The following is a 13552-nucleotide window of genomic DNA, read 5'->3' on the forward strand; positions in this document are numbered from 1 at the left end:
TGTTTCAGAAAGTACTAACCAGTAACAGAGAAACAGGCTGGCATGATCATCTGGTGGTTTGGGCAGTGAGATGACTGTACTCCTTGCTCTGTCACGTACCAAGGCAAACCATCATGCTACTTATCAGCTCATTAAACTTAATTGAAGCAGTCTAGACATCTCCATAGTTATTGATGGTTTTAGAACATTTCAACAGAACTATTTAATGTGAAATCAATGGTCAGGGCTTTTATCTTGGAAGACCATGTGGATTATTGGTCACTAAGGAGTTGCTTCAGCCTCAGATCTATCAGGACATGCTTCCCTTGCCACATATTCACACACATCCTGATTACAGTACAGTACCATGAACATGTGCTCTCCTGTATATGTACATACACTGAGTGTACAAAACATTAAGAACACCTGCTCTTTCCATCACAGACTGACCAGGTAAATCCAGGTGAAAGATATGATCCCTTATTGATGTTACATGTTAAATCCACTTTGTCAGTGGTGCTGAAGGGGAGGAGACAGGTTAAATAAGGATTTTTAAGCCTTGAGCCAACAGAGACAAGGATTGTGTGTGTGTGGCAATCAGGGTGAATGAGCAAGACAAAACATATGTGCCTTTGAATAGGGTATGGTAGTAGGTGCCAGGCGCACCAGTTTGTGTCAACAACTGCAACATCATTATGAGCCGTCCTCCCCTCACCAGCCTCCACTGGTGTATAGTCGGTGTACGTTTTAAGGTTATATGGTTTGTCTGTGCTTCAAAAGGTACATCTGAAGTCATTTGAGCCAGCTGAGTAATGTTACAGAACAAGTGCTTTATTCTCCTGCTGTAATGTAGCTGCAGTGATGTGTAACATCTGAACAACTGCTGAACCAAACGCAGAACAAACAATATGCTGTGATGAGACACACAAACATGTACAAAGTTATGCAGGCAATTGTGAATTCATCAAGCCATTACATATAATACACCGTGGACACGTATCGAAGAGCGGAAATGAACCTTGACGAACACACTGAGAAGGCTGCAAACAAGTGCTACTAAAAACATCATTTACATACATGTACAAAACATCAGACTCCTTTCAAAAAGAGGTGGTTGCATTACATGTACAGTCAAGATTATAAAAATGAATGACATTCTGTACAATATTTATAGTTATATATTTAAAATGATACATTTCTACTTGTATTAATGTGCAGGCATTGTCCTCCACCTCTCCCAGAAACCCACACAGACTCATCCTGAACTCACTAACCTGTCTTTATGTCTGCCTGTACAGTTAGACAAACCAGTCTTCCTTATGCTTGACCTGTCTGTTAACTACAAACTCCACACTATTAGCTGTTATTCCAACAAAACATCTAACAACTATTCCAGTTGAATATGTTGAGGTCAATGTCATATATTCCCCATGATGCAACATGTTTTATTTCAGAACAGTTAAATACTCAAGTAGTTGGTGAAAGTAATAAGCCACAACGTTTAAGATTCAAAAGAAAATACAAAGTCGATGAAATAAGGCGCTTTGTAGGTGTTTCACGTGTTTGCAATACAGGAAGCCCTTAATACATGTTCAACCTTTCATAAGTTCAGTTGTTATCACACACGGGCACACACACCTCAAACCCACTGCCCGAGCCTTTCTACAAGACCTTTGTGCATCACACTGGAGAAAAAGTGAATGCATGTTTCCAGTTGACCTTGTTCATTTAGTTAGTTACCTTTCACAGTGAGCCAAACTGGAGCTGGACAATGTTGTAGTAACACATCTGAAAGGTACATGTTTAAAGCTTTATAAGGAGCACCCTGTGGAGCCTCACCATTAGGCACAGTCACTGCCATGCAGTCAGTCTCTACAGAGTAGCAGTCACTGCCATGCAGTCAGCCTCTACAGAGTAACAGTCACTGCCATGCAGTCAGTCTCTACAGAGTAACAGTCACTACTATGCAGTCAGCCTCTACAGAGTAACAGTCACTGCCATGCAGTCAGTCTCTACAGAGTAACAGTCACTCAGTCAGTCTCTACAGAGTAACAGTCACTGCCATGCAGTCAGTCTCTACAGAGTAACAGTCACTACAGAGTAACAGTCACTATGCAGTGCAGTCAGTCTCTACAGAGTAACAGTCACTGCCATGCAGTCAGTCTCTACAGAGTAACAGTCACTGCCATGCAGTCAGTCTCTACAGAGTAACAGTCACTGCCATGCAGTCAGTCTCTACAGAGTAACAGTCACTGCCATGCAGTCAGTCTCTACAGAGTAACAGTCACTACTATGCAGTCAGTCTCTACAGAGTAACAGTCACTGCCATGCAGTCAGTCTCTACAGAGTAACAGTCAGTCTCTACAGAGTAACAGTCACTGCCATGCAGTCAGTCTCTACAGAGTAACAGTCACTGCCATGCAGTCAGTCTCTACAGAGTAACAGTCACTGCCATGCAGTCAGTCTCTACAGAGTAACAGTCACTGCCATGCAGTCAGTCTCTACAGAGTAACAGTCACTACTATGCAGTCAGTCTCTACAGAGTAACAGTCACTGCCATGCAGTCAGTCTCTACAGAGTAACAGTCACTGCCATGCAGTCAGTCTCTACAGAGTAACAGTCACTGCCATGCAGTCAGTCTCTACAGAGTAACAGTCACTGCCATGCAGTCAGTCTCTACAGAGTAACAGTCACTATGCAGTCAGTCTCTACAGAGTAACAGTCACTGCCATGCAGTCAGTCTCTACAGAGTAACAGTCACTGCCATGCAGTCAGTCTCTACAGAGTAACAGTCACTGCCATGCAGTCAGTCTCTACAGAGTAACAGTCACTACTATGCAGTCAGTCTCTACAGAGTAACAGTCACTACTATGCAGTCAGTCTCTACAGAGCAACAGTCACTACTATGCAGTCAGTTCCTACAGAGTAACAGTCACTGCCATGCAGTCAGTCTCTACAGAGTAACAGTCACTGCCATGCAGTCAGTCTCTACAGAGTAACAGTCACTGCCATGCAGTCAGTCTCTACAGAGTAACAGTCACATGCAGTCAGTCTCTACAGAGTAACAGTCACTGCCATGCAGTCAGTCTCTACAGAGTAACAGTCACTACTATGCAGTCAGCCTCTACAGAGTAACAGTCACTGCCATGCAGTCAGTCTCTACAGAGTAACAGTCACTGCCATGCAGTCAGTCTCTACAGAGTAACAGTCACTGCCATGCAGTCAGTCTCTACAGAGTAACAGTCACTACTATGCAGTCAGTCTCTACAGAGTAACAGTCACTACTATGCAGTCAGTCTCTACAGAGTAACAGTCACTACTATGCAGTCAGTCTCTACAGAGTAACAGTCACTGCCATGCAGTCAGTCTCTACAGAGTAACAGTCACTACTATGCAGTCAGTCTCTACAGAGTAACAGTCACTGCCATGCAGTCATCCTCTACAGAGTAACAGTCTCTACAGAGTAACAGTCACTCAGCCAGTCTCTCTACAGAGCAACAGTTAGTCAGTCAGTCAGTCTCTCTACAGATCAACAGTCAGTCAGTCTCTCTACAGAGCAACAGCCACTCAGTCAGTCTCTACAGAGCATCAGTCAGTCAGTCTCTACAGATCAACAGTCAGTCAGTCTCTACAGAGCAACAGTCAGTCAGTCAGTCTCTACAGAGCATCAGTCAGCCAGTCAGTCTCTACAGAGCATCAGTCAGTCAGTCAGTCTCTACAGATCAACAGTCAGTCAGTCAGTCTCACTACAGATCAACAGTCAGTCACACAGAGTCTCGCTGGTGTATTGAACCGGCCATCACTGAGACCTCAATATGGCTATTCTACCCTCTGGATATCCCAGAGGTCAAAGTGCATAGACAGCTACATGATGTCTCTCTAGCTCACCTGTCTGTAGAGCTGTTTGGCTCACTCCTACTAAAGGATGTTGTCATATGTACATATGTACTATGTTGAAGTATTAACATGTTCAGGGAAAAGTGGAGTTTCTCCCAGACACTGAGCTACGGTCTGTTTAGAATCCCTCTCCACTAATGGTTTAGGTTTGGATATGGGGAGCGTAAACTGATCCTAGATCAGTGCTAACTAAGGGGTGACTTAAGCAAGCATGACAGAGTCGTGGTCAAAACTAAAGTGAATATTGAGCTTTCCTACTAGTTCGGGCTATTGGAAGATGTGTTGATGGAAAACATTCATACACACAGACACACACACACGCATACAGACACACACACACACACACACACACACACACACACAGACACACAGACACACGCAGACACAGACACACACACGCACAGACACACAGACAGACACACACACAGACATGTCAGCTGGTCTGTGGGAGAGCTGGGTTGGAGCTAGAAGGAGAGGTTAGACTGAAGTTCAGCTTTTTCCTCCCTGGTCAGTCAGTCAGCTGGTTTTGCCCTTACAGACTAAACTCCCTGACAACACACTGGTGCTCTGTAGGTCAGTTGGTAGAGACACTTGCAACAACAGGATAGTGGGTTTGATTCCCGTGACCATCCACACATAAAGAATGTATACATGACTACGTGGTTTGAAGAAAGACCTCTGCTAAATGGCATAAAAACACACCAACAGCAGACACAGTGTCCATCAACACTACACTCACTGAGACTGGGGGAACAATCACTTATAAAGGCTTGCTCGCTCAATGGAAAAGTTCAGGATGATTCAAAAGTATTTGAAACAATTGACATTCCATTTAGTAATAAAAAAAGACGAAGTTCAGGCACGTTGTGATGTTTTGGAAAACATTCGGCTAAAACTGCTGAGCCTCGTTAGAGGTGGTTGTAAGACCTTTTCATTATAAAGGGATAGAAACTCAGCCAATCGTTCTTCAACTGTCAAACACACACTGACAGTCAGACTACAAAAGCATAGACTCAATCAACTATCTCACCTCATATCTCTCTCTATATGTCTCCTACAGTATGACAACCCCACCTGAGATATTGAGGCAGACAGAGGACAAGGCTCATATCTGGAATGTTCAGGTCATTTGGAATGTGCCGCTGATTCTGGAAGCCTGGCTGCAGCAACACTAGAACTACACTGAAGGAGATGTCTCTTAAAGCTTTACTTGGTCCTGGAGAGTGGAGGAGACGGGTCAGGAGTCAACCTCCAGGAGAGTGGAGGAGACGGGTCAGGGGTCAGCCTCCAGGAGAGTGGAGGAGACAGGGGTCAGGAGTCAGCCTCCAGGAGAGTGGAGGAGACGGGTCAGGGGTCAGCCTCCAGGAGAGTGGAGGAGAGCCTCCAGGAGAGTGGAGGAGACAGGGGTGAGGAGTCAGCCTCCAGGAGAGTGGAGACGGGTCAGGGGTCAGCCTCCAGGAGAGTGGAGGAGACAGGGGTCAGCCTCCAGGAGAGTGGAGGGGTCAGGGGTCAGTCTCCAGGAGAGTGGAGGGGTCAGGGGTCAGCCTCCTGGAGAGTTGAGGAGACAGGGGTCAGCCTCTAGGAGAGTGGAGGAGACAGGGGTCAGCCTCCAGGAGAGTGGAGGAGACAGGGGTCAGCCTCAAGGAGAGTGGAGGAGAGGGGGCAGGGTTCAGCCTCCAGGAGAGTGGAGGAGACAGGGGTCAGCCTCCAGGAGAGTGGAGGAGAGGGGTCAGTCCAGGGAGTGGAGGAGACAGGGGTCAGCCTCCAGGAGAGTGGAGGAGACAGGGGTCAGCCTCCAGAAGAGTGGAGGGAGTCAGTGGAGGAGTCAGGGGTCAGCCTCCAGAGAGAGCCTGGAGGAGACAGGGGTCAGCCTCCAGGAGAGTGGAGGAGACAGGGGTCAACCTCCTGGAGAGTGGAGGAGAGGGTCAGCCTCCAGGAGAGTGGAGGAGGTCAGTCAGCCTCCAGGAGAGTGGAGGAGACGGGGTAGTCAGCCTCCAGGAGAGTGGAGGAGACGGGTCAGGGGTCAGCCTCCAGGAGAGTGGAGGAGACAGGGGGGTCAGCCTCCAGGAGAGTGGAGGAGACAGGGGTCAGGGGTCAGCCTCCAGGAGAGTCAGGGTCAGCCTCCAGGAGAGTGGAGGAGACAGGGGTCAGCCAGTCCAGTGGAAGAGTGGAGGAGACAGGGGTCAGCCTCCAGGAGAGTGGAGGAGACAGGGGTCAGCCTCCAGGAGAGTGGAGGAGACAGGGGTCAGCCTCCAGGAGATTGGAGGGGTCAGGGTTCAGCCTCCAGGAGAGTGGAGGAGACAGGGGTCAGCCTCCAGGAGAGTGGAGGAGTCAGGGGTCAGCCTCCAGGAGAGTGGAGGAGACAGGGGTCAGCCTCCAGGAGAGTGGAGGAGACAGGGGTCAAGGGTCAGCCTCCAGGAGAGTGGAGGAGACAGGGGTCAGCCTCCAGAAGAGTGGAGGAGACAGGGGTCAGTCTCCAGGAGAGTGGAGGAGTCAGGGGTCAGCCTCCAGGAGAGTGCAGGAGACAGGGGTCAGCCTCCAGGAGAGTGCAGGAGACAGGGGTAAGCCTCCAGAAGAGTGGAGGAGACAGGGGTCAGCCTCCAGGAGAGGAGTCAGGGGTCAGCCTCCAGGAGAGTGCAGGAGACAGGGGTAAGCCTCCAGAAGGGGTCAGCCTCCAGGAGAGTGGAGGAGACAGGGGTAAGCCTCCAGAAGAGTGTAGGAGATAGGGGTCAACCTCCAGGAGAGTGCAGGAGTCAGGGGTCAGCCTCCAGGAAAGTGGAGGAGACAGGGGTCAGGGGACAGCCTCCAGAAGAGTGGATGAGACAGCGGTCAGGGGACAGCCTCCAGGAGAGTGGAGGAGACAGAGGTCAGGGGTCAGCCTCCAGAGCTGCCTCGGCTAGCTGGTATCACAGTGCAGGGCAATATGGCTGATAGAACAACAATACTAGGATGTATTGCTTCAATTTGAACATATTCTCAACACCGTTCAGTCTTTCATTACATGTAACGCCCTCTAAATAGCATCGATGGGTTGCTAGGGTAACAGTCAGGGTCCTTTCTAGAAAAAGAGCATAATTCAATAGAAACGCCAGATTCCGGAAGGTAACTAAGTAATAGCATATCATGGCAACAGTTGGACTTGGTTAAAAATAACAACATCAACAACGTGGAGGCAGTAGCATCCCACACACTTTCTTAGCTAAGCATCTGATCAAGTACCTGACACTACATACCCTGTATGTTACACATGTAACCAGAACATTGCACTATTCAACACAGTAACTATCTGACACATACTTATCTGACAGTGGTACTCAATCTCTGCTCGTCAATCCATCAGTCACAAGCACACATACAAGATAATCATCCCAAATGGCATTTACCCATAAGGCTCTGGTCAAAAGTAGTGGCCTTTATAGAGGAAAATGTTCCATTTGAGACACAGACATAGTCACAGAGGTGACGTTAGGGAGGGTCACAGAGGTGACGGTCTGAGGCGCATGTCCCGTTGCTGTGTCACCACAGTGACCCGGTGGGGGTGTCGGTCTAACAGAGGTATGACATCACAAAAACTCCACACGGGTTAATGCTGCATGAATTGCAAAACTCCCTTTTAACTAAAGTACACATTTAAAATAAAAAAAATAGATAAAAAACATGAGACAAAAATAGAAGACAAATAAGAACGAAGACAAACCCAGATAACACATATTAGTTAAAAAGGTCTATAAAAATACTACTATAGCTACGGTAGAAAGAGCAGCCCTGCAGGCCTCCGAGGTTACTTCAGAGGTTTCTCTCTCAGAGGTTTCTCTCCCAAGGTTTCTCTCCCAAGGTTTCTCTCCAGGGGTTTCTCTCCAGAGGTTTCTCTTCAGAGGTTTCTCTTCAGAGGTTTCTCTTCAGAGGTTTCTCTCCCAAGGTTTCTCTCCAGAGGTTTCTCTCCAGAGGTTTCTCTCAGAGGTTTCTCCAGAGGTTTCTCTCCAGAGGTTTCTCTCCAGAGGTTTCTCTCCAGAGGTTTTCCTCCAGAGGTTTCCTCCAGAGGTTTCTCTCCAGAGGTTTCTCTCCAGAGGTTTCTCTCCAGAGGTTTCTCTCCAGAGGTTTCCTCCAGAGGTTTCTCTCCAGAGGTTTCTCTCCAGAGGTTTCTCTCCAGAGGTTTCTCTCCAGAGGTTTCTCTCCAGAGGTTTCTCTCCAGAGGTTTCTCTCCAGAGGTTTCTCTCCAGAGGTTTCTCTCCAGAGGTTTCTCTCCAGAGGTTTCTCTCCAGAGGTTTCTCTCCAGAGGTTTCTCTCCAGAGGTTTCTCTCCAGAGGTTTCTCTCCAGAGGTTTTCCTCCAGAGGTTTCTCTCCAGAGGTTTCTCTCCAGAGGTTTCTCTCCAGAGGTTTCTCTCCAGAGGTTTCCTCCAGAGGTTTCTCCAGAGGTTTCTCTCCAGAGGTTTCTCTCCAGAGGTTTCTCTCCAGAGGTTTCTCTCCAGAGGTTTCTCTCCAGAGGTTTCCTCCAGAGGTTTCTCTCCAGAGGTTTCCCTCCAGAGGTTTCTCTCCAGAGGTTTTCCCTCCAGAGGTTTCTCTCCAGAGGTTTCTCTCCAGAGGTTTCTCTCCAGAGGTTTTCCTCCAGAGGTTTCTCTCCAGAGGTTTTCCTCCAGAGGTTTCTCTCCAGAGGTTTCTCTCCAGAGGTTTCCTCCAGAGGTTTCTCTCCAGAGGTTTCTCTCCAGAGGTTTCTCTCCAGAGGTTTCTCTCCAGAGGTTTCTCTCCAGAGGTTTCTCTCCAGAGGTTTCTCTCCAGAGGTTTCTCTCCAGAGGTTTCTCTGGACCTGGTCCTGGAGATGGACGCAGTGTGTGATGCCGCCCGTCCCGTACTGACAGACAAATAGCCCTCAGAGAGCCAGGGAAGGGCGGTTAGACCAGGGATGGGTTGGGGCTGGGGGTACGGACTGGGGGTAGGGGGCTGGGGGGTACAGTTTGGGGGCTGGGGGGTACAGACTGGGGGGGGGTACTATAGTCTCTCTCTGTCTTGTCTCTAGTGGATGGGGTTGATGTCTGTGCGGTGGTTGGGCAGGCCGTGCACAGTGCTGCCCCCTACAGCTGTGCTGGAGGTGGTGATGTTGTTGTGCTGGATGACCTGCTGCTGGGAGCAGGCTGGGGCCGGGCTGCCTGCTGGACTGCTGTCTGGACCTGAGGGGAGGAGGACAACACACAGGGTGAGAGGACGATTGGCAATTGTGTGTGTGTGTGTGTGTGTGTGTGTGTGTGTGTGTGTGTGTGTGTGTGTGTGTGTGTGTGTGTGTGTGTGTGTGTGTGTGTGTGTGTGTGTGTGTGTGTGTGTGTGTGTGTGTGTGTGTATCAACATGAATGGGTGTGTAGTGAACATGAAACCCTCAATAGAACAACTCTCTAGATGTCTGTTTATCTAAACAAACACGGTCCAACAGTTAAAAACCTCTTAATTTTCACCAAATATAGAATTGTTACATTTCTATGTACAGTATAAACCACTGAACGTTGTGTTTTCCAACCAAACATATATCATATCCTCCTTTCAGACCAACGGAATGAGGCGCGTTGTAAGCGCATCGGCATGTTTGTTGTCTGTCTGAAAGGTTTTACACTGCAGCTTTTAAAAGCCTCCATGAAACCTTTAGTTCTGAAGCACCACTGAACGGGCTGCCGCTTCTGAAGCCGGGCTAACATCCATCACTAGGCAACCAGAACTGTCAATCAAATGATCTCCATCTGCCTGCACTCAGACCACTCGCTCCTAAGAAAAGTACTTTGAAGTTTGTTAAAGTTTGTTAAGTGCATTTAGTAGAAAGAAAACACATCTGCCATAAAAAACAAAAGCAAATTTTTTTATTTAACCAAGTCAGTTAAGAACAAATTCTTATTTTCAATGACGGCCTAGGAACAGTGGGTTGACTGCCTTGTTCAGGGGCAGAATGACAAATTTTTACCATGTCAGCTTGAGGATTCGATCTTGCAACCCTTCGGTTACAAGTCCTAACCAAGGCTACCTGCAGCCTCTACCAACCACTAGGCTACCTGCAGCCTCTACACTAACCACTAGGCTACCTGCAGCCTCTACACTAACCACTAGGCTACCTGCAGCCTCTACACTAACCACACCAGGCTACCCAGCCTCTACACTAACCACTAGGCTACCTGCACCACTAAGGCTACCTGCAGCCTCTACACTAACCACTAGGCTACCTGCCGCCCCATCAATCAATGTTTATTGTTGTCAGGGAAACAATAGAACATTCTATGCCTAGGAGCAGAATTCTACTGTCTGAAAAGGTAGCAGCCGCTTTGTAAATTGTCTGAAAGGTTAACAATTATCAGTTAACAATTATCCCGTTACTGTAGCTGCTATGTATGAAATGGGTCAAATAAACATGCATTTTAAAACATTTTTATCCCTTTGAAAACATGCTTGATACATCTTCACAACATACTAGGAGTGACATCTGTACACAGACAGACTGGGCTTATCAATGCAAGTCTCTCCCAGTCAGTCAGCCCAGTCTACTCACCCTCTAAACAAGGAGCCAGTGAGAGCAGGGCAGTGTGAGGGGAAGTGAGCCTGCTTTTCCCCTGTCTGTCTGCTGAAGCCTCACAGCACAGGGAGGGCCTTCTGCCTTCTCCTAATTACATGGAAATGTCCCTCCTATCCATATCAGAGGGTGGGGTTCTGATGTCATAGTCTGCTGCTGTGGAACAGTCCACTAACCAGCAGGGGGGGACCAGCAGGACCCAGCAGGACCAGCAGGGGGACTGGGACCAGCAGGACCAGCAGGGGGACTGGGACCAGCAGGGGACTGGGACCAGCGGGACCAGCAGGGGACTGGGACCAGCAGGACCAGCAGGGGGACTGGGACCAGCAGGACCAGCAGGGGGACTGGGACCAGCGGGACCAGCAGGGGGAGGGGGACCAGGGACCAGCAGGGGGACCAGCAGGACCAGCAGGGGGACTGGGACCAGCGGGACCAGCAGGGGGACTGGGACCAGCGGGACCAGCAGGGGACTGGGACCAGCGGGACCAGCAGGGGACTGGGACCAGCAGGACCAGCAGGGGGACTGGGACCAGCAGGACCAGCAGGGGGACTGGGACCAGCGGGACCAGCAGGGGGACTGGGACCAGCGGGACCAGCAGGGGGGGGACCAGGGACCAGCAGGGGGGGACCAGCAGGGGGACTGGGACCAGCAGGACCAGCAGGGGGACTGGGACCAGCAGGACCAGCAGGGGGACTGGGACCAGCAGGACCAGCAGGGGGGGGGACTGGGACCAGCAGGACCAGCAGGGGGACTGGGACCAGCAGGACCAGCAGGGGGACTGGGACCAGCGGGACCAGCAGGGGGGACTGGGACCAGCAGGACCACCAGGGGGACTGGGACCAGCGGGACCAGCAGGGGGGGACTGGGACCAGCAGGGGGACTGGGACCAGCAGGACCAGCAGGGGGGGACTGGGACCAGACTGGGACCAGCAGGGGACTGGGACCAGCGGGACCAGCAGGGGGACTGGGACCAGCAGGACCAGCAGGGGGACTGGGACCAGCAGGGGGACTGGGACCAGCAGGACTGGACATGGGAGTTTGGATGCCGGTCGGCAGTCTGTGACATGTTTTTTCAGTGGAATCTCTGCAGCGACCTGTGGTTTAGTTCTATGACTCCAGTCCACTTCTGATGGAAAAACAGGCCTCATATTCTGGGGTTGTGATGACCAGTACCAGACTTCCAGGCCGGGTGGTATCCTAGTGCCTCTCTCCCCCACATCCATGAAACAGCGTGGCTCCTGCCAGCATCCGTACACCCTGTGTGATACACATGGCAGGATCCATATGTCCTCATAGTGCGGTGAGTGTGGGACAGGATGTCTTGACTGTCGCCACCTTGGACTGGGCACCCTAACCTCAGGACTGCTTCTAACTCATACACACAGACACTGTATGGCTGGAGAACTGGGAAGGTTCTCTATGCAGGTTTAGCTGTATACTAGTGATACGGCACAGGGATGAGTGTGTGTGTGTTTCGGGGTTTTGTGTGTGTGTGTGTGTGTGTGTGTGTGTGTGTGTGTGTGTGTGTGTGTGTGTGTGTGTGTGTGTGTGTGTGTGTGTGTGTGTGTGTGTGTGTGTGTGTGTGTGTGTGTGTGTGTGTGTGTGTGTGTAAACAAGCTACTCACTGAGGTAACCTTGGGAGTCTTTCTGCAGAGTGGTGATGGGGCAGTCTTTATGGGTGAGGAGGAGCTGCTTGAGTTGGGTCACCTCGTTCTTCAGCATGGTCACCTCATTCTGACAACAAGCAATCAATCAAATGTGTTCAATAAAGCCCCTTTTACATCAGCAGTTTCCACAAAGTGCTTTACAGTTACCCACCCGACACACATTTTGAGCACAATAAGAGAGATTTACTGTTAACTGGACTGAGTGATTATCTTTGCTTGGTGAATAAATTCAAATCTAATCTAATTTTATTGGTCACATACACATATTTAGCAGATGTTATTGCAGGTGTAGTGAAATGCTGTTTTTTCAAACAAATGACTTTTTATGAAATGTTTAGTGTCTTTTCAGGGAAGGTGGCAGCTGCAGGTCGCCCCTGTCAGTAGCAGAACAAGTGTTTTCACTCTGAGCACCTGCCCCATCAAAGGTGTGTGGCCCTGCAGTGGAGAACTTATTTACTACATCTCCCTGCTTTTTGAACATAAAAGTCTAATGTGAAGACCTACAACACGTCCCAAATAGCACCATATTCCCTATATAAGCTCACTACTTTTGACCAGAGCTCTATGAGCCCTATGGGCCCTGGTCAAAAGTAGTGCATTAAATAGGGACGAGGGTGCCATTTGCGACATAACCATCTCGTCCACATATATCCTACCAGAAGCTGCATGTTGGTCTGGGTCAGCTCTTCAGCCTTCTTCTCCAGTGACACCACCCATACTTTCCTCTTCTGTCTGCATCGCGTGGCCGCCGCTCGGTTTCTCTCCAGAAACTTCCGCCGCCGTTCGTCAGGGTCCTCGTCACCGTCCGCCTGCGGCGCCCACCGCTAGAGGTCGGAGACTGCATCGTCTGGCTCGGCTGCATCTGCTGGGCCGCCGGCGACAACTAGAGAGAGAGAGAGAGAGAGAGAGAGAGAGAGAGAACAAGAGTCAGAGACACAAATGGAAGGGAGAGGGGACAGAGAGAGAGAGAGACAGTTGTACAACTGAATGCCTTCAACTGTAAATGAATCTTCACTGAAATTTAACCCCTCTGAATCAGAGAGGTGCAGGGGGCTGCCTTAATCCACATCCACGTCTTCAGAGGGAGTGAACAGTGATCGGAGCATGGATCAGTGTTGAAAGGGGGAAACCTAGTCAGTTGTACAACTGAATGCCTTCAACTGAAATGTGTCTTCTGCATTTACAGGTCACTAAGAAGGACTTCAACTATGTCTCATTTCCATGTTTCATCTACCCTAACATCTCGTGGAAGTCTTAACCAAGCTGAATTGGTTGTACCCTCCTGGTTCTTACTTCTACTCTATCTGTTTAAAGTCACTATTCACAGTCCCTACTCTGCCTGTTTAAAGTCACTATTCACAGTCCCTACTCTGCCTGTTTAAAGTCACTATTCACAGTCCCTACTCTACCTGTTTAAAGTCACAGTCCCTACTCTGCCTGTTTTCACACAGTCCCTACTCTGCCTGT

General features: G+C 49.5%; 1 protein-coding gene and 3 long non-coding RNA genes across 4 annotated transcripts; 2 read left to right on the forward strand and 2 right to left on the reverse strand.

Annotated features, from left to right (window-relative positions):
* Positions 1–789: 789 nt before the first annotated feature.
* Positions 790–2669, reverse strand: LOC127918004 (uncharacterized). The gene is made up of 2 exons (XR_008098308.1): positions 2332–2669; positions 790–1941 (listed from the first exon to the last, which is right to left on the reverse strand). It is a non-coding gene; the product is annotated as an uncharacterized LOC127918004 (long non-coding RNA).
* A 3160-nt stretch (positions 2670–5829) lies between these two features.
* LOC127918006 (uncharacterized) lies at positions 5830–6736 on the forward strand. Its single transcript, XR_008098310.1, has 3 exons — positions 5830–5859; positions 6115–6542; positions 6591–6736. It is a non-coding gene; the product is annotated as an uncharacterized LOC127918006 (long non-coding RNA).
* Positions 6737–6851: 115 nt separating this feature from the next.
* On the forward strand, positions 6852–8543 carry LOC127918005 (uncharacterized). Its single transcript, XR_008098309.1, has 4 exons — positions 6852–7668; positions 7987–8210; positions 8375–8402; positions 8460–8543. It is a non-coding gene; the product is annotated as an uncharacterized LOC127918005 (long non-coding RNA).
* Positions 8544–8560: 17 nt separating this feature from the next.
* On the reverse strand, positions 8561–12968 carry LOC127917999 (cyclic AMP-responsive element-binding protein 5-like; the record flags this gene model as incomplete). The annotated part of the gene is given in 4 exon segments (XM_052501169.1): positions 8561–9041; positions 12044–12152; positions 12742–12887; positions 12890–12968. Coding segments are annotated over 4 exon segments (489 nt in total), but the record flags the coding sequence as incomplete, so codon positions are not given.
* Positions 12969–13552: the final 584 nt, after the last annotated feature.

The sequence above is a fragment of the Oncorhynchus keta genome, unplaced genomic scaffold, assembly GCF_023373465.1.
Source record: "Oncorhynchus keta strain PuntledgeMale-10-30-2019 unplaced genomic scaffold, Oket_V2 Un_contig_12689_pilon_pilon, whole genome shotgun sequence".
Taxonomy (NCBI): domain Eukaryota; kingdom Metazoa; phylum Chordata; class Actinopteri; order Salmoniformes; family Salmonidae; genus Oncorhynchus; species Oncorhynchus keta.